Here is a 27911-nt window from a genome sequence, read left to right as displayed (position 1 = left end):
CAGGTTCTTAGTGCAACTCAGCAAAATATTATGAGGGCTTAATCTTGCTCGTCTTGTTACTGAGAGAAGTCCCATTAAAATGAATGAGATTACTCACATGAGTAAAACAAAGAGGATTCAGTTTATGACACTACTTACTTAAATACTGAAGATATAGAAACTAAAAAGTTTAGTAGCACCCAGGATACTACATTAGGAGCTCAGATATATACCAAAGCGATTAGAGTTTTGGATAAGGATCTAACCAGGCTACATGAACTAAAATAGTTCTTCATTTTCTACTTCACTGCTATCTCCAATTTAGTCACACATTTCCATGATACTGGATCCAATTCTGCCATTCAATAAGCATTCACAGCTACAGCTGGACCCAATAATAATCATAACCTGAGGAATTTACCCAGCTGACTTCAATGTGAACTGCATAGGTATAATCTGGCAGCAGAAACAGGCCCACTATATTTAAATTCTAACCAAATATTTGTTAAGCTGGGAATTAGTGCGCAGATATAAGATACACATTTATTTGTATCTTCTTATTCAATATGATGCAACAGTAGGAAGAAAAGAAGAAAACAATCATATACAGAGGCCTTGTTTTTCTACAGCCAGTCTATGGAATTAAAGGTATGTATGATGCTGCTTCTCGTCATTAAAGATCTCTTGGCACTTTTTATTTTGGCAAAGGAAAGGGGTGCTTCCCCCAGTATGCCAGGATAAACAAACATCCTTGCCATTACAAATATCAATACCTGCACAACAGGATGTCCCCCAGCAGATGCCTTCACAGCCCCTCGACTCCCCTCCGTCTCATAATGAGCTCTGTGATGGGATTTGGGCTGCTCTTCAATCCGAAGTTCATAAGGTCCTGAGTGAGATGGCAACTGCCAATCAAGGGCAGGCAGGGATGGGCTATAATGGAAGAGAAAGTGTATTAAATATTAACATCAAGTAGACTATCACAGACCACAAGAATCTGGTTCTATTACTTTAGAGACCATGTTTAGCAGTTCATCCTTCACCATCTTACATTTAAAATTTCATCAGTATGGATGTCATGACATAAGTAATTTAAAAGGCAATGGTTATTTTATGAAGATTTATAAGTAAAGCATAATTGATGGGCTAGATGCTGTCGGATTTGTAAACAAAATGGAAAATTTTCTAAGCATGGTTTAAAAACGCTTTAATGTATTGATCGTTGAATCAAAGGACAAAGGTGGATACAAAGGAATTTAAAGAGTGGTTCTAGTCTGAAAATGACTATTAACTTGGCATCATGGAAGTTCTACATTTAATGTACCTCACTGACTAGATCAACTATGCTTCGTTTACAAGAAAAAAAATCCCCCCCCCCCCCCCGCAACTTCCAAGCCTGAAAACTCGTGTTGGATTCCCAAAGTTAAGCAGGGTTCTTTCTGGCTGATATTTCATCAACAACGTAGATCTTCAAGCAGAACTTAATTAAGAATTACATTGATGGTGATATACAAGACAAAATAGAATCCAACTCAGTCTCCCAGTTCTATACTGACTCTGCAATTATAACAAAGTAAAAATAATAAAGACATTATTGTCACTAAACAATCAGACATGACTGAATACAATAATAAGAAGCTGCAGGTTTTACAGAGCCACTTTCAGAGAACCTCACTTTAAAATAATGTCAGGAGAGAGCATTACTGAAAGCAGTGTACTGTTTATGTCAGAAAATAAAACCATTGGTTATAACTGTGTTTGATAGGCTCAGGCTTGCTGTAACTTTATTGGTCTTAAAATTAAAGCAAGCCACAGCCTTCTGATAGAAATAATAGGTTTTAGGTTAACTGCATAAGCTTTCAAAACCCTGGAATTGGTAAAGTCTCTCAATAGAATGACCTTCAAACATACCTTCAGCTATTCAAATAGTACAACAAATTTAAAATAGACAGTTATTATATATTATATTTTGCAATTATATAGTGCCTTACCATATCTGATCATGCACCATACAAGTCAGCAGAAGTTTTTCCATTAACTTGAACAGGAGCAGGATCAAGCCCTAGATGAGAATCTCAATTTGATTTACAGAAGCACTTACCTCCATTGTACAGATGCGAAAGCCAAGACAGAGAGAGGCTAACTTGCCCAAGTTCATATAAGAAGGAGTGACCTAAAGAAGAGCTGTGTGTAAGCTCAAGAGCTTGTCTCTCTCACCAACAGAAGTTGGTCCAATAAAAGATATTACCTCACCCCCCCGGTCTCTGTATGAAGGAGTGTTATTTGGAATTAGCCAGTCCCCTGCTCTGACCACTACAATGCCATTGTCGGAAGACAGGATACTGGGCTAAATGGACCTTGGTCTGATCCAGTATAGCTGTTCTTATGCTACAGCCAGGATTTGAGGAGAGTGAACCAGTGCTGTGAATGGGACAGTTTGAAGTTCTGACACTTGCGTTAGATGATCCACCAGAGATACCCTTTGTCTACGGTTGGCTTATTATACAAAAAGACATGCTGAGATGGTCATACAGCAGAGACAAGCCAATGATGAATGATCAGATGTGTACCAGTAATTTAAAATATTATAACACAGATAGTGTTCCATACACTCCAAGATATTCAAAGCAAAGCTATAAATGAGATGAAATACACAGGAATGACATTACACCAGTTAACTATGAGCATCCCCATTAGTGGTTCTCAAAGCTGGTCCGCCGCTTGTTCAGGGAAAGCCCCTGGCGCACCGAACTGGTTTGTTTACCTGCCGTGTCCGCAGGTTCGGCCGATTGCGGCTCCCACTGGCCATGGTTCGCCGCTCCAGGCCAATGGGGGCTGCAGGAAGGGCGGCCAGTATGTCACTTGGCCTGCGCCGCTTCCCGCATCCCCCATTGGCGTGGAGCGGCAAACCGTGGCTGGTGGGAGCCGCAATCGGCCGAACCTGCGGACGCGGCAGGTAAACAAACCTGTCCGGCACGCCAGGGGCTTTCCCTGAACAAGTGGCAGACCGGCTTTGAGAACCACTGCCCTAAACAACCCTGTCAGGCTCTGCTGCTTGCTTAGTCAGCTAGAGGCCTTTGACATGAACACAGCCCCACGGCATCCTCAAAGGTGAGAACAAACCATTTTTAAAAAAATCTTTTCAATATAATAGCTTAAGGAATTAAAACTGTGAGGACTTTATGCTGGGGGCATGCAATGCATTTTCCTTCTTTTCAAATCACCTTCTTTCATAGAAATGAGTTGTCTTAAAGGAGGCCACAGGCACAAGAGAGGTTCCCTATTGGATGCACGTAGTGTACAAGCAAGCACCTTTTCAATCTGAGGCAGAAAATTACATCTCAGAGTTCTGGTGACTCCACAAACCAGTCAAGACTCTTATAGTTTGTCTCACCACTAAAACCCCTGGACAGACAGAAGAATATCCTCCTCCCCTTGTCTGTTATTTAGGCCCTGACACTTTACAGACATACATTTGCTTACTTTAGCCACTGTGAATAGTCCCATTGACTCAACACATAAAGGTAAGCCCAGTCACAAGGCTTTCCAGAACTGGGCCCTTAGTCTAGATATGCTACAAAAGCTAATTGTTTTTTAATTTTTATTCAGTACCTTTTTACCAGCATGTTTAATTTGTAACCGGGAGCACATGTATGTAATTATAGGCAGTGCTGCTAGCACCGTATTGCCCAACACTTCCCATTATAACACCTTATTTTCAGTTGGTTTTAACTTTGCCAAATGTTAACCATTTAGGCTGAAATTTTTCAGGCTGGGTGTCTCCTCAGACTGGGTTTTTTGGAAAATGTCATCATCAAAATGATTCAGCCATTTCTGAGAATTAAGCTACGGGAAAAATGCTGGTTTGCACATTACACATTTTTGGTGACCTTTACTTTGAAAAGCTCTAACATCACCATGCTTTGGAGCAGGAACGGCCAAGTTATAGACTTTCAAAAAAAAAATCACACTTCAGAAGAGACTTATTAGTTTAATAGCTAAAATCTCCAAAGATTCCATTGTCACTGGGCATGCTCAACATAAGAACTGCCATACTGGGTTCATCTAGCCCAGTATCCGGTCTTCCAACAGTGGCCAATGCCAGGTGCCCCAGAGGGAATGAACAGAACGGGTAATCACCAAGTGATCCATCCCCAGTTGCCCATTCCCACCTTCTGGCAAACTGAGGCTAGGGACACCATCCCTGCCCATCCTGGCTAATAGCCATTGATGGACCTATCCTTCATGAATTTATCTAGTTCTTTTTTGAACCCTGTTATAGTCTTATAGACCTTCCCACCCTACAGGTTCCTAGATTCCAGGCCAAGCCCAGATGTCTACACAGCAATAAAACAGCCCCGCAGCCTAAACCCTGCAAGCCCATGTCAGCTGGCATGGGCCAGCTTCAGGTTTTTCTTTGTTGTATAGACATACCCTCACACTCCCAGTGCTGACCAGAATTCATATGCCATCCCCACAGAGCAACTGAGCATACTCCATTCCCTCATAGCTCCTACCTGCATCTGGACTGTGCATGCACCATCCCCACAGAGTGGCTAAACATGCTCCAGCACTGGTCTACAGAGTCAAAGGTGGCTACAGACCCAAGAGGGGAGGGGTACAGGAACTGAGAGCAGGGAGCCCGTCTCTTCTGTCCTCTCAATGACCCTCCAACTGCCTGGGTTCCAGCACAGGGAAGAGGAAGCTGCCTGAATCAAATGCAAAGCAGACAAGAGACAAAGTAGAGGGAGGGAAAGTGGAGAGACAAGGAGTGGTGAGACTGGCACTGGCATGGGTGGGAGAAGCCTGGGATAAGGAGCAGGGGAGGATACTGATTGAGTCATACTGAGATCCCTGGAGGGGAGATTAGGACTGGCTGGGCAAGGAGACTGGGACTTAGAGGAGAAGCCTGAGGAATGGAGACTGGGATTAGGCAAAGAAAATGGGAATTGGGATAAGGAGCCGGGGAAGGGCCGTGGGGGGAGAGAGACAGGACTCAGACAGATTTAAGGCAGAAGAGGACAAGGTTGTGAGAAATGGGCAGAAGAGTCTGTGCTGATCCATTTACCTCCATAATCCTGTCTCCCAAGAAAGTAAGCCTCACCCATGTCTAATTACTCAAATCAAGCCACACCTAAACACACAAGGGCACACACCCCTCCAGAGCCTGAAATGAAACCCAAGATTCCAGAGTCTCACGAGTCCCCTGCTGTCAGCAAATATCTGTGAACTTATCTGGCAAAGTGTGTCTCTCATCTCCCACTAGTGCTGGTCCACATAGCGGATGATAATCTACTACTATCAATTACTTTGTTAGCCCAAGCGGCAGAGATCAGTGTAGTGTAACTAAAGGGTCCAACCCTCCTGATGATGCCAATATGATGCCACATTGTGGACATTTCTGTTTTTTCAATATTTGCACAGGAAACCTTAAATCTGGCATATCCTAACTTGCATGCTTGACTTTGCAATCTTAATAATGTTCTTTAAACATCTTTTTTTGAGTAATTTATATCATATATACACATACTACATACCTACAGTATTATAGTTGCCCTTAATTTTCCAGTTTTCCTTAAGATAAATTTTTCGTTAAAGTATTTATATTGCAATAGCACCTAGAAGCCCCAGTCATGGGCCAGGGCTCTACAGTACTAGGTGCTGCACAAACATGGTTATCTAGGTATCAAAGATTCTCTTGTACTTTTTTTAGACTTACTATAGGATGTATCTTGAAAACTGTAGCTACTGAAGTTATTTCTCTGCCAATGCTTATGGTTGGATCCTGCACCACCAAAGCCAATGGGAGGTTTGCCACTGAATACAACGAGGGCAAGATGAAGTCTTTTGGGGGCAACAGTACCTTCAGGCACAGCCCACAGTAAGGGTTGGGTTGGAGCTACCCTGCCCTGGCAGGGCACTGCGTGGCAGAGTTGCAGAGTGCCTACTGGAACTCCTCAGTGTGGAAGGGGAACATGCTGCTACTACACCTCTTTATGGGATGCTGGCTTACTACTCCCAGCATGGCTAGCCAGCACCTCAAATGATGCAAGAGAGCAGCAGGACCATGGCCTGCTTACCACCCTTAGGGGTGCTGTGTACCCCTGAAGCATTAAGAGCAGTGCAGCTCACCCAAGCACAGGGACTGCAATTCTGTCTGGTTCTTATGCAGGCAACAAAATGGGGAAGGATGATAGGGTCTCTTATGCCCTCCCCCAGCACTGTGCATTCACACAAGCAGAACCTGGCCCTTAGTTATTGAAAGGCAGCTGGCAAGTGTTTAAGACCACCATTGTGTACATATTGCATTCTGGATATACTTCTGCCTGAAAGATTCCTGGAAAACTTTCTGGAGAAACTCTATTTGACTGCAACAATAAATAACAAAGACCAGAGCAAAACACCTGCATATCTCCTGCTGATGATCAGCACACATATTTAAACAGATGTTTCTGGTTTTAGGTATGTTCATATTTGATGGATCTTTTCTCTCTTTTTCTGAGGACATGGCCTCTATTGGATTAAGACATTTTACCACTAAATAAAAAAAGCACTAATCCAACTACCAGAACAAATCTTAGAGTCCTCACGTGCAAAAAGAATAATAATAATAATAATAATAATAAAAGATATGAAACTGCCTGGAAAATAACCTGATCTCCTCTGATTTTTTTCTTTGTTTAAAATCTTTAAATTAGCACCTAAAATTGTAATAGCATTAAACTAAAAAGGAAAGTTACTGATTCCAATGTAACACTGATCATAAAAATCTGGTTTGCTGTTAGCTTCCTATCATCAAAATTCCACTGTGAATCCTGACTGATAATAAATTGACAATGAATGATAGCTTTCCTGATAAAGGAAGCAGAGTGATGATTTTAACAGTTTCATGGGCTGTGGCTGTCAGAGCTATTTCCTATTTTAGGTTATCTTCATCATGCACTTAATTTCCTGCAGCATAATATGGTTAAAGAAAAAAAATCATGGAGCAAATATTTTAGTGTTAAAAAATTAATCTGAGTGCTGAAAAGATCCCTATCAATTTGGGAGAGCTCAACTATACAAGCTGGTGAAGCCCTCATTGTAGTGGAGAAAAGAACACCAGGACAGATCCTCAGCTGGTGTAAACTGGTATAGCTCCATGGACTTGTTCACACCAGATTCTCATTTTCAAGAATAAAAGTTTTCTCCTGTGACATGATAAATCCAGCTGTGATCCTTCTAAAAGCCATAAGCAGGCCTGCTTTTTTCAAGTCAGTTAAATTTAAAAAAAACTGGATCACCTTAACTCAATGGGACATAAGTCCGACTACAAGATTGATGAATAGTGATTTAGTTCACCTATCCAGATAAAGCATGTGATTAAATCAATCACAGATTAGCCAGTCTGACTGACCTCTGTCTTTAATAGAAAAAATTTAGATTAGCAGACAAAGAATATATTAAGCAGTATGTTATCATGTCAGTTGAAATAAAAAAGATCTTGAGTAAAATTTTCACAGGTTCCTAAGTGATTTCTGGGCCTAAGCTGCATTTTCAAAAGTGACAGGCATTTAGAAGCCTAAGTCTTACTGAAAGTCAATGGGATGCAGGTTTCTAAATGCCTACATCACTTTTCAAAAAGGAGCTTATGCTCATAAACTTTTGCAGATTTTACCCTTTAACTGACCCTGTCATATTTAAGGATCTCAGCACTGATCTGGTGACTGATCTTACATTAGGCCTAATTCTGATCTCACTTCCTGTATATCACTGTAAATCAAGAGTAATCCATTGAAGTTAATGGTGTTACAACAGTGTAAAAATGGTTTATTGGAGAATCAAGCCTTATGTGTGTTCCAATGCCTAAGTACAAAGACAGGGTGACTGAGAATCAGGCCCTCTTAAGCCCTTCCTTATCACTCTTGTAGTGTAATGAGGCCCTAAAGTGGGTGGAAACAACCCCTGAGAATATCCCCAGTGCAAAATGTCTTCCTAACCACGGAAGAACTGGTGTGAAGGCTCTGCACTGGCCCTGCTCCCAGCCCGTGGCATAGGGGACATGGCTGGAACTGAACTCAGTAAGACTAATTGCATGAGTAGATTTATTCAAATGCATAAGTGTTTGAGAGCTCAGGCCCTAAATCTGTCCAGCTGGCCTAATTCTCAGTTGCACCTTTCCAATGTTTAGGGCAAAGATGGATGTGAGAGTGGGGAAGGGAATGTGGCTTATAAAAATGAATAAAAAGGCACTTTAGCATTCCCACATTCTGGGTTGTGAGTAGTTAATAATGTTTAGGAAAGATCTCTGATATCATGCCAAGAGAAAGTTTTTTCTTTCTTAATGCCAGTTTCTATGGTAAGCTTTAGTTTCATAATAATTCTTTTTTTTTTTTAAATTACCAATTTACATCTCATCTTTACCCTAAGAACAACAATATTTAGCCTTAAAACAGCAGTTCAGCCTTACCTATAGTTTAAAAGGAAGGTCCTGACTGCTGGTGATTATTAAAGATCTCATGATACTTTTTTGCAAGAACAGGGAAGTTAGTACCAATGCCCTAACTAGATTCCAATGTGGTAACTAGTATACTTGGCCTACCTATTATAATTGTTATTAATCATATTTATATTAGAATGGAGCTCAGAGATAATAATGAAGACGGACATTTCATAGGATAAGTCTCTGTAAAAGCACATGTGAAGACACAGTCACAGTCCTGAAGTGCTTGCAATATGAGAAATATATTTACTGTATATTCCCCCTGCAGGTTTATTTGCATAGATTTTTCTCACTTCCTGTGCTACACAGTTGAGCAATGCAGCCGAGGGCTGTTAAAACAGATGCTATGTTCCGCTACAGAGGTGGCTGCATTTCCTTAGTATGTGAAGCAAGTGACTCCTGTTTCTAGTTCCTAAAGTACTTTGGGATTCTTCATGATGAAAGGTGGTATAGAAATGTAAATTATTATGATGATGCTCAGGGGCAATCCTTATGAATTTGAGCATCCTATAATCTATACTTCAAAACGTATTGGCATAGACAAAAATTTATTCTTATTGATTTTTCAGATAAGAGCATGGACACAGCAAAGAAATATTTCATAAAAACAGCACAGTTAAAAATTGGAGGCTTCCCTCACTGCTCTGAATTTAATATTATACTATGCTAAAACTAGCCATAAAAAAAACAAACAAAACAAAACAAAGGCCATGAATAAAGATCTCACAAGGGAGCTTGGACACATCCCAAAACAATGGGAGAGAAGAGTTCAGATTAACTAAGCCACTGCCCCAGGGTAGCCCTCAGCACCCTACTACAACAATCTAACAAGCTCAGCCCCACAGGATACCGTAGCAATCAACTTTACCTAAACAACAGATATAACATGTGGGTATATGAGAACTGATACCAGTCCTGCAAATGCTTTGCTATAGGGAGTAGGATGCATAGCTGGAAATACTTCAGGCACACACAGACGGTGCGCCCACTGCTACACCGCATTGTTGAGTGTTACTTACTAACCCCCATGGGACAGCTCTGCTGGCTCATCTTTATGGGATGGAGCCATGGCCTTCCCAACTCTGTGACCCCTTGAGTTGCAATACTTTCCGATGGAGCAGCCCATGCACTCCCCTACGCATAGCAGCTTCAGTTCTGCCTGACTGCAAGAAGGAGAAAAGGGGAAGGTAAAGACAAAGAATCCCAAATAGATCACTGTAAAATTTGGTGAGGACGGGGTGGGGCGCTGATTTGTGATTTTTGAACACTTGGGGGTTTGCAAAACTGGAGGTTGAAGAATCTAACACCAATTCCATAACAAAATGTACATATGCACAAAGACCAAATGTGCGTTTGCCACTCAGGTAGACGGGTACCCAGCCACCCAATTTGTGTTTGTAAATTACAGCTTCCATGTGTAAAAATATATGAACATGCATTTCTGTGGGCACAAGTACTTGTATGTATATTTTTAAGGCTGAAAAACTGAGACTGCAGCTAAAAAGTTAGCTTTCAACTTTTAGAAAAAACAAGCCATACAAGAAAACATAGTAGGGAGCTTTTATAAGCCCACCTGAAACTGACATTCAGTTCCTGGAAGCTCCTTTTCATGTGGTACACCTCATACATACCATGCATGACCAATGAACCTAGCAATACTATACTGCTCTATAATTAATGCAAACACGAATGTTACGGGCCATCAGGCCATCACACTTTCTGGATTCATGTAATAAAATAAGCTTGATATACAAAAGGATGCTGTTGCTTTTCAATGGACAAGTCTCTAGGAAATTTCAAATGTTATATAGTCCAGACATACAGATCTATAAGTTCAACATACAGAAACACACACCCCACATAAGGTTTTCAGAAATCTGGAATTTTTGTGGAGTGAGATGCCGGTTGTTTTTGATACTATAAAGAGAATTTTTGGACATGCAAATAATTATTTTAAAGCCTATTTTCTAAACCTTTGTAAAAAAAAAATCCTAAACACTGTTTGGTCACAATATTGTCTTTATCTATGCCTAAGATTAAAAGTGAAATAAAATTTAGTATTTCTAGTTTGATTTTGAACTTATCATCCTTCATGCACATTAGCCCAAAAACATTTTAAGAAAGTATGTAAGGTACATATAGAGAGATGTAACTTTATATAGAGATTGCTTGATAAATACAGAAAAATATCTGTTTCCAAAATAAATGGCTGATAAGGTGTTTCCTTTTCATTATATTCTGCATTTATTCTTGAAGAGGAATTACAAATGGAAGATGATCCGTTCTATAGATTGTTGAGACAGGTACAATTCAAGAGGATGCCTGAGTCACATTTTTACACTTGCTTTGTCTTATGGAGTCTACAGATAAATCATGAATGTAATAAAAGTGAGATAAGCACTAGCCATCCTAATAACAAAGATCCTGGAATAAAAATTAAGAAGTGATCTTCATAATATTCTATCTTCCCTCCTTTCTTCTTTACCCTCCATATAATAATTTACCTTTAGAATATTTTCCTACATAAATGGAGAACTTTAGATAGCAAATATTCTATTTTGCTGCAAGCAAAATTGTTCGCATTGCTATCACTCAGCTTATATCAGTGAACTTGTATCTTGTAAATATCTGTTTCCCTTATAAACATGTTCTATATCCTACAGCTCAGCATACAAGATTAAAGGCCAAGGTCCTGATCCTGCAGAAAGAGCCATGGGGCAGACTCAACTCATCAACATCTTCTAATGCCACGTGCCTTGAATGGGACTGTATGCAGATACATACAATTCTGCATTGGGATCCACAACACTGCATTGGGATCCACAACACACATGCAGAGTTCCAGGGGCTTCAGCAGGTCTCTGTGTGAGCATAAGGGTTCATGCTAACAGATCCCAATGTAGGACTGGGGTCTAAGCATCCAACCAATCCTACTTCCATTGAAGTCAATGGGAGTTAGTTTTGCCAATAAACTCAGAATCAGGATCAGAGTCTAAATTGGCCCAATCCTGCAATCCTTATGCATGCTTTGAACCAATACTGAAATTAATAGAAGTGTTAGGTACACAAGGACTACAGAATCAGGCAAGCCTCATTTGAGGTAGGAATTATTCTAGCCACTTATCTATTCCTTCTTTCTCTCTCTACTCCCTTCCCCTCCTGCCCCCCAAACCCTGGACTAGTTTTAATTACAATAAGTGAAAAAGTGTCACCAATTTTAGCAACAATTCAAAAAAATAGTTTCCTTTATTGTCTAAGGACCTCTGTAGATGAATCTAGAGGGATGTGGCCCTTAGTACTGGCAGATGGTCTGGTTGAAGAAAACTAATACATTAGGGGTTAAGAAAAGTAAAGAAAGAGTGATTTGGAAAATCACTGGATTTCTTTCTTTTCATTTAAATTATAATACATATTCAGGAAGAGATCCAGGAGGTTTATTAAATATGGTTATCTAAAAATCCTTATGACAGAGTGGATTTTGGAATGTGTGTTGTTTGTTGGAACCTAACCCTACAATCCCAGCATTTGAAATAGAACAGATGTGTAAAATAACAGGAAAAAAATCCAGACCTGTTGTGACAAATTCTTATCCAGTCTTTTTGGAAAGATTTAAAATAACAATTTCTATTGCGTAGTCTGTGATCCTGTTGACGTCTGTGTTCAATTGCCCAGCACTCTTTCATCTACATAAAACGAGAGGTATTTTTTGTGGAAGGAAGCTTGGTCAGTGTATTTGATTGGTGAAATAACTTAAAATCTCATTTCTACAGTAGCATCCAGCTGCCCTGGAGCACAAGTTAATGAGATCACATGGAAACATATTGCAAACCAGGAAACATATTTTACACAAGACCAAAACAGTGGAAAAAATGTTAAATACACAGCATATGGACGCTCAGTTTTGTACATTTCACCTTTTTTGTTTGTATTAGCACATAGGAATGTTGTATGGATTCTGGTTGTATATAATAAAACGTGAAGAGAGGCTCTTTGTAACTGAAAGATTTTTTTTGTCAAATTGTCATATTATTTCCCTTGAAATTTTGAACAAAAAGAAGCCTGCCTCTTTCAATGAATTTAGACTAGTTTATATCTTTGGAGGGAGAACACAAAAGCCTTTTTAAATATGTAAGAAGGCCCTAAGGGATTTCTCTGGTGCTATACAAACCAAGGGCCCAATCCTGGAAGGTACTGAGCATTCACTACCCAGCAACTTCATTGGAACGGAGAGTGCTTAGCCTCTCCCAGCAATTGATCGGCACTGTACAGGATCGAACTGCTAAAGAGAACTCAGACAGATGCTTGAGATCACTCTACCTAGAAAGGAGAAGGAGGAGGACTGGGTTTGAGGCTGAAGAGGCACAGTACTGTTTGTTGTGATATAAGGTGCCACAATTGGCTTAGTTGGCTTTTGAAGATAGCCACTGATAGGAAGATGCTGCATTAAACAAACTGTGAAGTGTGGAGAGAAGAGGGTGGTGGGGATAGGGGTTTTCCCTACCTATCCACCTTTTCTCTTCGCTTTTAAAAACACAGTTTAGCTTGTTGTGCCTGCAACTTCACTGACTTTTATGATCAGAATTAGAGGTCTTAGACTAGCATTTGAACTGTTTGAAAACCAAACTTATCTCCTACAGCATTATCCCAAGGAGCATCACCCTCTGTGTTCATTCTTTTTCTAGGAAGACTTAAGAATGAAACACAGTACATGAGGACAGGACATGGTTATTGCTCTTTAAAATTCTGAATATTATTTGGCTTTTCTTTGCTGACAATACAGTGTTACTGTGTGATAAATAAATGGGACAGGATCGATTGTGTGTTACTAGTTGCAATGGAGATTTTTTTTTAAATAATTGAAAGAACAAAGCTTGTCAGAAAAAAGCTTTGTCCTTCCACGCAAAGGAAGGCATATGTAGCTTTCAGATGAAGGGAGCATAGTGTATAAAGGTATTGTCCTGCGTAAAATAACCAAGTCATGTTGTGTTTTTATGCCCTGAATAAAAAGCCAACATGGAAAGAGCCCTGGAAGAGCCCCATTAGCAGGCACACCTGTGGGACATGCCATTATTTTATGAGGGGAAAAAATGAAATGTTGAACTAATTAAGTAAATCCAATGGCGTAGCAGCACCATGTTGTCCTACTGACTGACAGAGCCATGGTTCTGAATGTACCTGTATTCCTTCTCTCTAGACTGCCAGGAATGGGGTTCAAGTCTCCTGGAAAAGAATATTGTCTTGCCAATTTGACCCCAAGATGGGTGACTCTTAGAACTGCATTTTTTACCACTCAGTGTTTTCATACACCAAAGATGTAGTATTATGAAATGGCAAAATAGAGCACTTAACCATTTACAAGTGGAAGTGTGGGAGGAACTGTGTTTGGAAAAGGACAGCTGAACAGGAAAAGGAGAAAAAGTACATATAAAAATGTTATTAGAATTTCTTCATAGATTCAGGAAACCTTACCTCATGTATGATGTAGGACACAGAGACTTTGGTTTGGCCCATTGGTATGGATGCTGTGGCACAGAAAGGTACTGATCACAGAAGTTTCCTTTCCTGATGTGCTGAAACCCGGAAAACTCTTCTGGTGATAAATCAGCAGTTGGTGATATGGTCCCGTGATCCTCACCACTTGGTTCAGTCTTGAGAATCATGGATGGGGTATGATCTATTGCAGTCTTCCTAGATTTAATAGGAATCCCATCATTCATATCTATTGTGCTGTCAGTGGTAAGGGCATTGATAGCTGCAACTATAGCAGAACTGGTATACTGGTTAGTGTTCCCAAGCCATGTATCATCAGTTACACTAACCCGAGGAGAACTCTGAGGAGAAGGTGTCGGAGAGTGGTGTGGTGAGTAAGAGGTCTGCCTACCATTCAGGCTGTATTTTCTTTTGTTACAGGGAGAAGATGGTCTTGAGTTGCGAGCACTTAGCCAGTTTTCCTCTGTAATGCTTGTTCTGGGAGATGTAGATGGAGAATGTCTTGGTGAATTAAGTAAAGTACAGGCTACCATACTGCGTTGATATCCTTCCTCAGTGTCAGTGGTCTTAGGAGACACACATGGGGACTGCCATGGAGATGTCTGGGGCGAAGTATAAGGATAAGAATAATTGGATTCATAGGAAGAAGCTTCAGAATTGCAACTTCTGGAAGACAAGCTACTTGCTGGACTCAAGCAAGAGGGGTCTCTGTAAGCCTCAATGTTTGGTAAATTCAAAGTGGCAGTCGAAGGTGATCGCTTGGCATTTGGGATGGCTTCCTCAACCTCAGCATCATGGAAAAACTGGTTGTTATTATGATGCATTCCCGGATAAGAAGTTATCTCAATTCTGGGGCTTTCTAATGCTGGAGCTCCATTAGGTCTGACATTTGGAGACAGATAATATCCAGAGGCCCCACTATCAATGTGTCCTCCATATCCAGAAGGATGATTTGTTGATGGGACAATTGAAATGACAGGATTGGATGTCTGAAGGCCATGACATGGAGCTGACAATGAGGAATGTGCCACATTTAGAGGCAAACCGGCATTTATATTTGAAGATGCATAATTATAGTGTTCTGAAAAAAATAAAATAAAAATGAATGACATGAGGTGTGTTGCACATATATACTAACCTACTAGCCTACTGAGTCTTAGTGGAGCATGATGCGATTATCACATGAAAACACTGGCATTCCTGAGCAATCTATAACACAGACATGCAAAGTAGTTCAAATGCTGGAGGTTGGTACTTTTGAAAATGTTGGTATTTTGGTGGCACAACAAGGCAAATCATCTCTGAGGAAACTGAGTTTCTGTATCTCCAAGGCACTCTTCTGAATAGTCTTAGATACAAACCTTAAAAGCCGAATTCTGCCTTCAAACCACAGAGCTGAAAGACTGCAGTGGTACTGCAGACAGAAACTTGCACTTCATGTAAGTGAGCCATGGTCCCCAAAGAGAAAAATAATAGTTTAAAAAAACCAGGGTGGAGAGAATATAATATGAACAACATGATCAAATACATTGCACTGAAATCACATACAACTGGAAGTTCCACTATGGTACGTTTCCAACTCGTTCCAGTTAACAACTGGATTTTGGAACAGAACAAGTCTATTGGCCTACTCTGGTTTCTGGGACAAGCCAGCAGAGACCAGGTAAAGGATTCACATGGTGATGAAATACACTGGAATTCCATTAATAAATAATATCCAATAATCCTCTTATTGTTTAAGCACTGACTGCGTTCTCTCTCTTTACCTGTATTTTATCAATTTTATAACATTCATTACAACACACATTATTAAATGCTGGCACAGTTAACCAGTTGGTGCAGAAATCTAGGAGAGTCAGAGATCACCAAACAATTCAATTTGAATCAGCTCCATTTGGCTTACTGAATGACCATTAGTGAGTCACATGAACTTCATGTGCCTTAGGTCTCAATTTTTAAAGGTATTTAGGCATTGCAGCGCTCAGTGTTACAACACCTAACTGATTTAGGAGCTAAATGTAATTTACAAGAGGAATTTAGAGATTTACTAGCCAAGACCCCATTGATTAGGCTATCCCAAATGCTTAAATCCCTTTTGCAAATGACATTTAGACTCCTAAATCAGTTAGATGTTGTAATGCTGAGCGCCGCAATGCCTAAATACCTTTCAAAATTGGGGCCTAAGGCACATAATTCTAAATGCCTTTAAAAATCACGGACCTCTGTCTATTGGACTATAAAGGGCTACACTGTACTTGCTCTCACATGGTGCACTTTGGATTGGGACTTGGAGGGAAGAAATGAGGTAAGGTTGCACACAGCCTCCCTCTCACCCACAATATCTCTGTGGAGGAACTAGAGATACCTGCCATACTGCTCCATGCTAGTGCCCTTGTGGGGCTCCAGCCTTAGCCTTCCCCTTCACACAAGACAGCAGAGCTAGCTGGCCACCAAAGGCAATGCATTCTCCACCCTATTAAGAGGCGATGCCATGGGCACAACTCGCCAGTGTCTTTCCGAGCTCCTTTTGGAGTTGAGGCAGCTCTGGATCACCCCTCCTGCAGGCCAGTACCCTTACACACTATCTGGCCCCATACTGGGAAAAGAAAAGCTTCCCCATACTGGGAAAAGAAAAGCCACTATCTGGCCCCATACTGGGAAAAGCCTTCCTAAAATAGCCCCTGCATTTTGAGTTCAGATGATCCTTTGCTTTCAGTTTAATTCCCTGAATTAAAACTATAACTCGCTCTAATGTTCACCAACCTTTTAAGGATTTTATTACGGAAGAGATACCTTCTTCATTCCTGAATGATAGTAATAAAGAAGTAAGGCTTCCCTACAATAGGAGCCCTTTCACACACAGTATTTGTTTCCTTCCCTCTCCAGAGGCAAACACCCCAGGCAGTGATCATGCCTTACCTTGCATGCTGAGATCCAGAAAAGCTTTGTTAATTTCCACAGCTGCTATTCCCAACATGACCCAATCCTCAACAGCACTGAATATGCAAATGAGCTTCTGAGCTTGTTGCACCAGTGCAGGAGCTTACTCCATTCCTTCTCTTTATCAACCCTACTCAATTTGATGCCATTATCCAGCTACACAGTGTTCAGATTTCTTAATGTCAATGATTCAAAGAAAGACTATATTTATATAAAATACATACATTTTAGTTATTTGATAGTAACTCTGAGATGTTTATACTGATTTATATCCTGTCAGGCACCATTAATGTGTTCAACACCTATTTGAATCACTTTCTACTTAGCCTTAGGAAACTGGCTATTTACCAAGAGAGGTTCATTACATTACACTAGAACATGTTACAGATGAAACAGGACAATTCAGAATATATTCTAGTTTGACACTTTAACCAAACACTGTGAAGGGAGGAGATATCTTAAGAAAAATACTATTAAAAAGAACCCACAAAAAACTGGCCAGTGTCACCATTCACATGGGTATTTAATTTTGTCGTCCTCTTCTTTCTTCCTAGCAGCATGCAACTGATAAGGCTCAAATATTTCCTCAGTATTATTAATAAATCTAGTTAACCTGCATTATTTAAAATAATCCTTATTTCATGCCTAAGAATAGGATATTTCATACTACACCAACCTATAATCTGAATGATAGGGAGTGATTTGTAAATAGATTTGGATCTAATGAAAGGCAGCATGGTCCAGTGCTGGCAGGCAATGAACTGAGACTCAGGACACCTATGTTCTAGTCCCAGTTCTGCCACTGACCTGCTGTGCAACCTTGGGCAAATCAACTTTGCCATTCTGTGCCTCTGTTTCCCCTCCCATCTTTATCTGTCTTATCTATTTAGAGTGTAAGTTCTTTGGGAAGGGACCATCTCTGACTCTGCATTTGTACAGCACCTAGCAAAATGAGGCCTTGATCTCAATTGTGGCCCCTAGGCAGTACTATATTATATTATTAATAAATAAATGATATCCATAGAATAATTTTCTTCTGTGGTCAGAAAACATACTCATCAATTAGTTGAAAGACTCCTCCCATAATGCAACAAAAGGGCATATATAATAATACCACCACCTAGCTAGTAAGTCTTGGTGAAATGCATCGGCAAGGAGACTTTTGAGAAACATACCTTTTAAGCACCACAAGTTAATTGTCACATGTCCATCATGTAGAACCCAAGCAGAATTTTTTAAGGATTTAATTGTCACCATTTTGTTAAGGTAAAGTAGCAAAATGGTGGCATCTTAATAAGACATATTAATTATTATGATCACCATAGGGAACTTCATGCCAATATAATTAATGACTTGTCTTGGATTCCATAATAAACCCGATTTATAGAAATCTGGCCATCAGAATTCCCTGGGAGGTGAAGCTTGGTGCAGAAAGCTCTAATAGTCACAAACAACTTAGGTATTTTGAAAAGAAAAATTTGAAACAACAAAGAAAATCAAGGCATTATGTTTCTGAGTGGCTATTGAGCATGTGTAGTGCACTTCCAACAGAAAATTCATCTGGACTTTTGACATGTGGAGTGAATTCACATGATGGATAGCGACAGCTTTGATGGTGCCATTTTGGAAATAAGCTCAGCAGTCTGCACCCAATGCGATGACATGTAGAGAACGCTCAACTCCCACTGACTTACATGGAAATTGTGGCACTGCACAATATTGGGCCTCGCATTGTGTTAGCACACACTAGTATAACAAAGATTGGAACTGGACCTCTTGTTTTGTGACAGCTCCTAAACACACTACTTTTCACTTTATGGTGACTTGGAACTATCCTTCTCTCCTCCCCCAATTAAATTATAACATGAAAGTTTCAGTCCTTCTACAGCCTTAGGGCCTGATCTTGTAAAGTGCTGTTTGCCTTTGGAAAAGTGTTGAGCACACAGAGGGGTTTTTGTTGTTTTTTGTTTGTTTTGTTTTTGTTTTAAGGGTGACAAACACTGGCACATCACGTGGACTTCAAGCGGGAGCTAAGGTTGTTCAAACACCTTTTAACAGACTTGACAGAGTTTAAGGCCAGAAGGGACCATTTGCTCATTTTGCATAGCACAGGCCATCAAATTTCCCTCTAGTACTCCTATATTAAGCCCAGTGACTTTAGTTAGACTAAAGCATTTTAGTCCTCAGGAGTCCGCAGGCACAAAACAGGAGAGTCATCAATGCCCGAGTCTTCTGCACTGGCAGGGAATTGATCAGGTTGGATATGCCCTGACAAGCCCTAGCAAATGGTCCATTCCCTCTCTCATTTTGATGGTAAGCTCCTATAGACAGCAGCCCTCTATGTTTCTACAGTCGCTAGCATACTGTCTGAATTTAATCCACAAAGAGAAAGGAGCTTGCCCCCGCCCCGTCCCGGTCCATGCCTTTCTGATCTGGGAGAAAATTCCTTCCCAACTGCAAATTTGGTGATCAGTTAGACCCTGAGCATGAGAGCAAGAGACACTGGCCAGGCATCTAAGAAAGATGATTTTTGATGATCACACTATTTCTATTGAGTGGCTTAAGTCCATATTTTCAAGGTGCTTAAGGGAATTCAATGGGATTTGGGCACCTGACTCCCTGGGGTCCCTTTGAAAATCTCAGCCTGAGGTGCCTAACTTCCGGCATCCACATTTGCAAGACATTGTGACGTTATTAATGAATGCATTTAGACACTGTGCACATGCCAGAGAAGAGGGCAATAGATGGTCACTATGTAGCTAATACAAACACAGCACATTAAACCTGCACATTGAAGAGCTGCAACACTATACTTGGAGTGTTGCTTTGACTGAACGTCAAAACTTTGGAATGTAGCTCTAGTGATGCTCAGGGAGGTGGAGGACGGGTGTCTCCAAGATTCCACTATAGGGTCCAGTTGTGCGTGACTGGGAGCAACTCCAGCACTGAAAAAGTGGCAAGTGACATCTCCTTGGGATGCAGTAACAACACTCTTCTCTCCACATGCCAATTTCAGTGCCAAACAATAGGTTTCACCCCAAGGATGAAAAAAATGCCATTGGACTCTCACATTGTGTCTCATGGTGACGGAAGTGTACCTTCTAACTCAACACCAACTAAAGATCAAACACACCTGGCCCCTGAGTTGGAGGAAAAGATTTGAAATCCAAACTCAGCTCTGGATTTCACCATTGGCTCTTCTTTTTAACAGGTCGGAACCAAAACCCCAGATGCAAACATCCCCAAACTCTATGATATTTAAAATTCAGATGTGGATCTTAGTATTACAGGCTTCTCTCTCATTTCCTAGAATCATAGAATATCAGGGTTGGAAGGGACCTCAGGAGGTCATCTAGTCCAACCCCCTGCTCAAAGCAGGACCAATCCCCAATTTTTGCCCCAGCTCCCTAAATGGCCCCCTCAAGGATTGAACTCACAACCCTGGGTTTAGCAGGCCAATGCTCAAACCACTGAGCTATCCCTCCCCCCAGGGAGCACCATTTGGATGGTAAACTCCTATAGACAACCATCTTCTGGGTTTGTACAGAGGATTGTCCAGTAGATTGCACACTCAATAAATAACATTTTTCTTTCTGGGCTGAGTACCCCTCAAAAGTCGAATGTTTTCCCCATCCCCACCCCAGCTCCCAAACCAAGAAATGCAAAAGGGGTCCCTTCCCTGCAAACATTATAGCCTGTATCTACCCCCCTCCTCCTCCCATCACCGCTGAGGATCCAGGGGGCAGCAGGATCTGGCAAAAGCAACACTGGGGTGCCTCCACCTCCTGCTGTCAGGAGCAGTCCCTGTTCTTGGGCCAAAGAGCGAGAACCCTACAAAGCCCCTTCCGCTTCCGCCCGGCTCCCCAAGCGCGCCACTACTTCTCCTATTCCTTCCCAGCGGGCAGCCCCGCGTTGTGATCACTCCTACGTGCCCCCACATGGCATCTCAGCGCCACGCCACCTGCAGCGTGCAGCACGCCGCCGGGAGCTCTGCCGCTCGGGGAGCCCTGAGCCCGGCCAAGGGCTGCGGCTGCTGCCTGCTCTGTACCCACCTTTGCCACCGGTGCAATCATCGCCCTGGTTAAACTCGAAAAGGAAATCAAAATCAAACTCCTGTTCTTCCTCCAGGCCAGTCATGTCTCAGGAGACGGCCGCGGCGCCGACCCCACCAGCTGGGAGACAAGGAGCAGCTTTTCTCAGGCTCTGCCCGTTGTGTCTCGGGCTGGGGCACCGGGGGCTGGGCGGGAGCCGATGGGCCGCGGCTCCTGCTCCCTCCCGGCTGCGGGAGAGCTGCCGCCGGGGCTGTGAGCAGTGGGAGAAGCAGGCTCTGGTCTCCCCTGTAACTTCTGTGTAATTCAATCGGCCGGAGCGGCTCGCCGCAGGTACAGGCAGCCGGCTGCTGCGGGCGGCTTCTGGGCTGTAATGTGACCCTCCCCACGGCCTGTCGCTGATCCTCCCTCTCTCGTTGTTGATGTTTCCGGGTGTATATAAACAATCGGGTTGCTCTGCCTGCCTCTCTCTAGTTCCTTGTTTTAAAATAACCCCTCGGCGCGAGTGAAGGAGGAGAGGGCTCTGTGTGTGTCCCCCCGGCCCCACCCCGAGAGGCGGCTTAGACAGGTGGGCTGCTTAGACAGGAGGGTCAAGCTGAGCGGTGGCCCTCGCTAAACGCCCGATCGCCCGGGGGCAGTTCCGCTGCCCGTGCAGATGTCTCTTTTCTGTCCCCCCCCTCCTTTTTTTTTTTTTTTTTTTTTGCTAACGGGAGCAGTAAAACTGAAACCCCCGCTCCCTCCCCTCCCGCTCCTACGGACACGTGTCTGCGCGCTTCTGACAGCACCCAGTGCTTTGCTCCGCCGCTTGTAGTTACTAATGCAGTCAGGATGCACTCACTCTCTCTCTCTCTCTCTCTCTCTCTCTTTCTCTCCCCCCCCCCCCATTTTTGCAACGTTCCTGAACTTCCTTAAAAAAATAAATAATCTGGGCCTCAATAAAGCACGAACAAAGCGAAAAGGCTGCAGAGGCTCACAAGCCACCGCTGCAAGCTGGAGGGTAGCTATACTGCGGGATGGGGGAACCGCCGTGGAGTAGCCACCAGGGAACCTGGGAAATGAAGGGGTTTCTCTGCCTCTCCACCACATTGGCAGACACATTTTAATTGCCACCGGTTTCAAGTTCCCCGGACCGCACTGATTACAAAACGGAGAAGGCGGGGGAGGAGGGGGCTGAGTTCTCTCTTCTGGGCCAACTGACAAACCTTAATAATGGGCCCTCATGATGAGGAGGAGTTCAGCTTGCCCGTCTGTGCAAAGCTATGCTACATGCTATTGTTTTCTGGTCACCGAAGTGGCTCGAGGTGGTGTTTTTGTTTTTGTTGGGTTGTTTTGTTTTGTTTTTTGGTGGGTTTTTTGTTTTGTTTTGTGGGTTTTTTTGGTGGTTTTTGTTTTGTTTTGTTTTGTTTTTGGCTAGCCGTAATATTTTGCATTTAGTTGCAGCACCCACTAGTGCCAGCTGCCATAAAAACACATTACAACGGGACGTTTAATATTATCAATTGTATTGTACACGTACGGTGGAGGAAAGGGGAAATTTCCTGGGTCAAGTCTTCAACTTCATACTGAGGGGAATTGGCAAATTGTTTAATGAAAACCTAAAAGCGAAGCACAGTGCTTCCCCCCACTCCATCCCACCCCACCCCCAGAATTAGCGGTTCACATAAAAGTCATTATTTCCCTCCCTTTAAAGCTGACAAGAAAGTTGCAGTGCTCTTTGAATGGTGTCTTCTGTATTTTGCCCTGTTTTGTTTTAAAAGTTACACTTTACAAGAATGTTGTCTTCTCTATTTGGGACTATATTTATTTCCGATTCTTCGAGCCAGTTTTAAAGGCTACAACATGCAAATGACCTCACCACCTCAGGAGCCAGGACTGAGATGAAACTGTTGAGCTCCCAGAATTTTTAAGGCTAGATTTCAAAGGAATATTTTTTAAAGCAGTTATGGAAACGGCATTCCCTTATAAACTCAGGGAATACCATTTTCCAGGCTAATGGCTGAAAACTCCATTACAAAGTGCCAAGCAAATACAATTAATTATTATGATTATTGCATCAGAATTCATTCTGTTTTTTTCTTTCCGTCACAAAACGTTGTGCTGGACTTACAAATGGTCTCTTATGAGCTACACAGTGCTGGCCAGCATCTGCCCTCAGGCAATTTACTAAACTGACGTTGAACTTATGGTGGTCTCTGACTTATTGTATGATGGTTACAGATAGTGTTGCTAACAACTGAAATTTCCCCCGTCTTCAACTACAGCTCCAGAATTGGGATAGGCTGAGTGGGGACTGGTTTTGGAGCGAAGTGGGCTGTTGTGGCCGTGAATCGCACAGCGGGGCAGTCGATTGGCAGGACAGACGGCTAATACATTGCGTAATGCTTGTGTACCAAGCTCCTTTGCCTTTGCAGGGTTTCCATTATTTCTTTGCTCCCAACTGTTTGTTCTAAGCTGCAAGGCTGAATCACCAGAGAACGTACAAGGCATTGGCATCAACTTAAAACAACCCTCTGGAACAGCAGGATCACTAAGGTGGCTGGTTTAAAGGCTTTCAGGGGGCAGAAGAAAATGGTGGGAGAACAGAATGCCTTCTCCACTGGTCATAAATGTACTCTCTTTCTTTGTCCTCCACAGCCAGCATCATATTCCGGCATCTCAGACCGTGGTCTGATTTTCAAGGAGGCCAAAGAGCCACGGCTGCTGTTGACTTCAGTGGGACTGCTCAGCACGACTGAAAATCAGGCCACGTATTGCTTACCTAAATATGGATTTGGTGCCTAACTTTAGGCAGCTCGGGTTGAAAAGGCTGAGCTTTGTGGCCGTGGGTTTTCTAGGCGTTGCTACGTTTCGCTGAAAGCGGTAACCTATGCAGAACTTCTCCTTGAGCCTACATAGTGCGAGTTTCATTTTCTTTTTACCCAGCTACACTTCGCTTTAGTTTGCCCTGGTTTAGAAATATTTCTCAAGCACATATTTGCATTTTGTAGCCTTTGGGTTCTGAATTATAGCTAAAAGCGCAGGTAAACCAGAAGTGCGCTTCCTGACCCAAAAAAACTAACAAACCCCCAAAAGTGTTCATAGTCACTCATTAAGGTTATTACCACTGATCCAAGGGAAGACAAATCTATAAAGTCAACATCCATTCCTACAAATGATTAGTTTTCCATCACTTCAGACCGGCTCGCCTTCCCTTAACATCTGAAATAGTAATAACAAACTATTTGTGATTAGCAGGACATATTTGCTCTCCATCTGAGTCCCTGCCAATGATACACGAGGACGGGGAGGAGGAAGGGAGACTCATTACAAAATATCTGCTACATTTATTATTGAATCGTTTTCATTTTTGTTTCTACACCCTGGTACCTTCGATATTGATCGATGGTTCGGAACGATTCACAGACAGTTTGATTTGCCAGTCCAACGAATATTAGTGTCGCCGGTGAAATGTTGAGATTGGCACATCGCCTCTGAAGAACTGTATAGGAATACAGAACTGAAGTGATGGAATGCGTTAAGACTGAGTGAATGTGTCCTGTCTGTTAACAACCTGGATTAAAACAATGCCATTAACCTAGGGAGACCCTCACTACTTAAGGGAAAACCTGTTCTATTTCTATAAAGAAAAACTCTCTGAATGGTTGCAAGGTTACATCGACACTCCTTCCCCCCTCCCCTCCCCCCCTCCCCCCAAGTCTTTGAAGCAGATCCTCAGCTGGTGCAAATTGTCCTAACTCCATTGGCTTCAATGGAGCGATAACAATTAATACTAGCTGAGGCTCTCGCCCCAGTTGTGTTCACCACAGTCTGAAAGACAGTTTCAGCTTTAAATAACAGTAATGTTTGATTCGTTTTAACGCACAGCACTCCATACTTTGGTAGATTCCAAAGCATCATTGTACTGATCCATAAGGCTTTATACAGTAACTTTCCTCCCCACTAAGAGTGATGCGATAGTTTCTTCACAGTTAAAAATTAAAATAATATATCTGATTGTTGCCACTTGGCAGTGGTAAACCTTAATTTGCAGAGAGTCAATCTTTACTTGTAGAGTCCCCCTATGTATTTACTGCATTAGATCATTCTTTCTGTTGGCCTAATTTCTTAGCACCTTGAAAAATATATCAACAGTAAAGTGAATTATTGCAGATAGCTTGTGACATTTTAGCACAGGAATCAGAAAAGTTATTTAATTATGCAGGAAATCATAGAAATAAAGAGGAATCTCTCTTTTTTAGCCTCCCCCCATTTATGTTTTTGCTTGTTTGTCTTCTGGATTATTTTTTGAAGTTGGAACATTAACTGTCTTTGAAGTTAAACATTTTGGAAGTCCTCTGCATGCAGCATTTGAAAGTTCAAGAAGGCAAAAGTCACGAAATCTCTACGAACATGGACAGTAACTTACTAATATTGCAATACGTAACTCATCTAAAGAGGAGTTTGAATGATTTCAATATCAGAGCCCAATAATTCAGCAGCATTTGTAGTTATTGCACGGGAAGGATTCTTTCAACTGAAATCTAGTGAAACCAGCTGTGCAGAAAAGATAGACACTGAAAAGGAGTCTAGCATGCCTGTGCAAACTCAGAAAATAAGCAGCATACTTCAGAGCTGCTGGAATAAACACTATTGACTATTTTCACTATGACAGGTTTCAGAGTAGCAGCCGTGTTAGTCTGTATTCGCAAAAAGAAAAGGAGTACTTGTGGCACCTTAGAGACTAACCAATTTATTTGAGCATAAGCTTTCGTGAGCTACAGCTCACTTCATCGGATGCAACACGAAAGCTTATGCTTAAAAGTACTCCTTTCATTTTCACTATCAACTTTTTAATCGCCTTGTCCTTTTAAGATGTTTGACTTTAATTATACTGAAGAGCGGTATATCAAACGCCCTCCCACATTTTGAAGATTGAAGGCTTGAGTCTAAACTGAAGAATATACTGATTCCAAAACAGAAAGCTGAAAACTACATGACACCTGCCAAGAGATGAAAGTGACTTATCTGTGCTACAGTCTGTCATTCATAACAAAAAGAATGGTGATTCCACCAAAAGGCTTTGATTGTAATACTATTTTGTAAAACAATAGTTTTATTATTGTAGAGAGTGCCACGGGTTCCCGATGCCTTAGGGGAGAAAATGTCGTGGGACTAGAACTCCCATTTAAGTCACTGGATCAGGCCTTTGGTTAAAAAAAAACAACAACTAGTGGCCAGAGGTTACCTTATTTGCAATCCTAAATATGGGCTAACAGTAAAATGTTTCAAAAGACCTGCACCCAAGATCTTTCCCAGTTAACTTGGCTAGCGTATTTTCCAATTTAGAACACTTTAGGACTATGGGCACCTAGACAGCATTCAAAAAAGGAAATGAGTTGTCAGAAGTAGCACAATGTATAATATAATTGCATGTTATGAATTAGGGTTCAGTAGGTGTGAGAAAATGTTCCCCCTGGTGCACATGAAAGAATAAAGTAGTAGAAACTTTGGCGCTTTTGTTTATTTGTTTTGATACCCTGGAGGAGGGATCATCGTTATTAGGTTTCAGACTACGCTGAGACTTTTTGTTTATACAGGGTTTCTAATTTGTCGAAAGGTTACACACGGTTTTAGTTATAGGGTGTAGTCTAGCAGAAAACCATATAGCGCTTCATCATAATACAATCGTTTCCAATGTGCTATTTGCAGGTCAGAATTTAGTGGCTAAAAATGATCCAATACGCTAACTTCGCTCCGCGCTCTACAACTCCGTGAAGCATTAACGCGCCGCACACACTCAGCCATACTTTAACTCCACAGTACCCTGGGATGCCTTGAGCTGACGAGAGAACTGTTCCCCCCGAGCCTGCATTAATCAAACTACAAAATAAATAAATAAAATGGCTCCGTTCGGTTTAAATCTAAACAGACCCTGCATGTGATTCTGACAGATCCGCCAAAAAAGCACTCCATTGTATCTGCTTGTGCTGCCTGCCGCTCAAGGATCCAGAAGGCAAGGCCAAGTTCAGGCAGCGCAAGAGGAAAAGGAGACACCTATTGGCAAAAAGTCGCATTCAAACCTCAAGGCTGCCTTGGGGAAACACCAGGGGGACACCGCTTCCCAATCACTGCAGCCAGCGCCAGCAGCGGCCGGTCCTCTTCCTCCGCGACACGAGCTGCCCCGGGCACGGTCCCGGCCACACTCTTCCACCCTCCTCCCCAAAATGCAAATCCCAAGCAGGAGCAAACAACGGGGCATGCACAAACCCTTCTGACAACCCCAGGTCTTTACCTTCCTCTGCTGATTTCATGCTGCCGCTGCTGCCGAAGGGGCAGGAAGAGCGCTGCAAAGCCACCAAAGTTTCTCTCCCTCTAGCTGGATCCGGAGGTCCGGCTAGAAAGTGCTTGGAAGTGGGAAGGCCAGGGCTTGGCATCCACTCGGCAAAGAGGGGGTGACGCTGGGGTGGGGAGGGGGGGAATCCCTCTCTCTGCCTCTGGCTTCTTTCGCCCCGCTTCCCGCGCTCTCTGGCTAGCTTGGAAACCGGGGTGCGGTGTGTGTCACCCCCCCCTCCCCTCCCCCAGTGGAAGCCTAAAGGGAAACGTTAGATGGCAGCAGCTGTCCCCGGGGCAATGTCACTGAGCGGAGAGGGCGAGCGAGTGGGCATAGCCCAGGCACTCGCGCTGCGGCGAGCCCTGCTAGGCAGCCCCCGGGAAGTTCGCCTCTCTCCCTCCCTCCAGTCTCCCGGGGTCTTATGCAGGGGGGTGTATTTTGATCAGTGAGCATGAAGAATCTGTAAGTCTCTCTCTGACGCAGGGCTGCGAGGAGACGGCTGCCTTTTTAAAGCTGGAAAACACCCCCCATCCCCCGCCACCGCCCCCCCGGCCTTCCCGTCCCAGCCCCTCTCCCCGCCCAGCGTCCCGTGATGTCACGGGGCCTGCCAGCTCCTCTCAGCTGCACGAGCGGGGAGCCAGCAGGAGGCTTCAAGCTTCAG

The 27911-nt window shown here is 42.6% G+C and overlaps 1 protein-coding gene across 3 annotated transcripts in view; it reads right to left on the bottom strand.

The window, feature by feature from the left end:
* The window catches only part of NFATC1 (nuclear factor of activated T cells 1), a gene marked incomplete at its 5' end in the record, with an annotated part of 147154 nt that extends 119801 nt beyond the window's left edge, over window positions 1-27353 (bottom strand). For 2 of the 3 annotated variants that reach the window (XM_084618291.1, XM_084618292.1), the window contains 3 exons: window positions 753-912; window positions 13931-15032; window positions 20944-21028. In XM_084618291.1, coding sequence (XP_084474417.1) covers window positions 753-912; window positions 13931-15032; window positions 20944-21028 — 1347 coding nt within the window. Of the gene's footprint in view, window positions 1-752; window positions 913-13930; window positions 15033-20943; window positions 21029-27211 lie in introns of those variants that run through there. The other variant, XM_084618290.1, reaches the window with a different exon arrangement.
* Between the last annotated feature and the right edge of the window lie 558 nt (window positions 27354-27911).

This window comes from Lepidochelys olivacea (assembly GCF_965140295.1).
Source record: "Lepidochelys olivacea isolate rLepOli2 genome assembly, chromosome: 2".
NCBI lineage: Eukaryota > Metazoa > Chordata > Testudines > Cheloniidae > Lepidochelys > Lepidochelys olivacea.
Note: the sequence above shows the minus strand (reverse complement) of the source record. Positions and strands in the feature narration are given on the sequence as shown.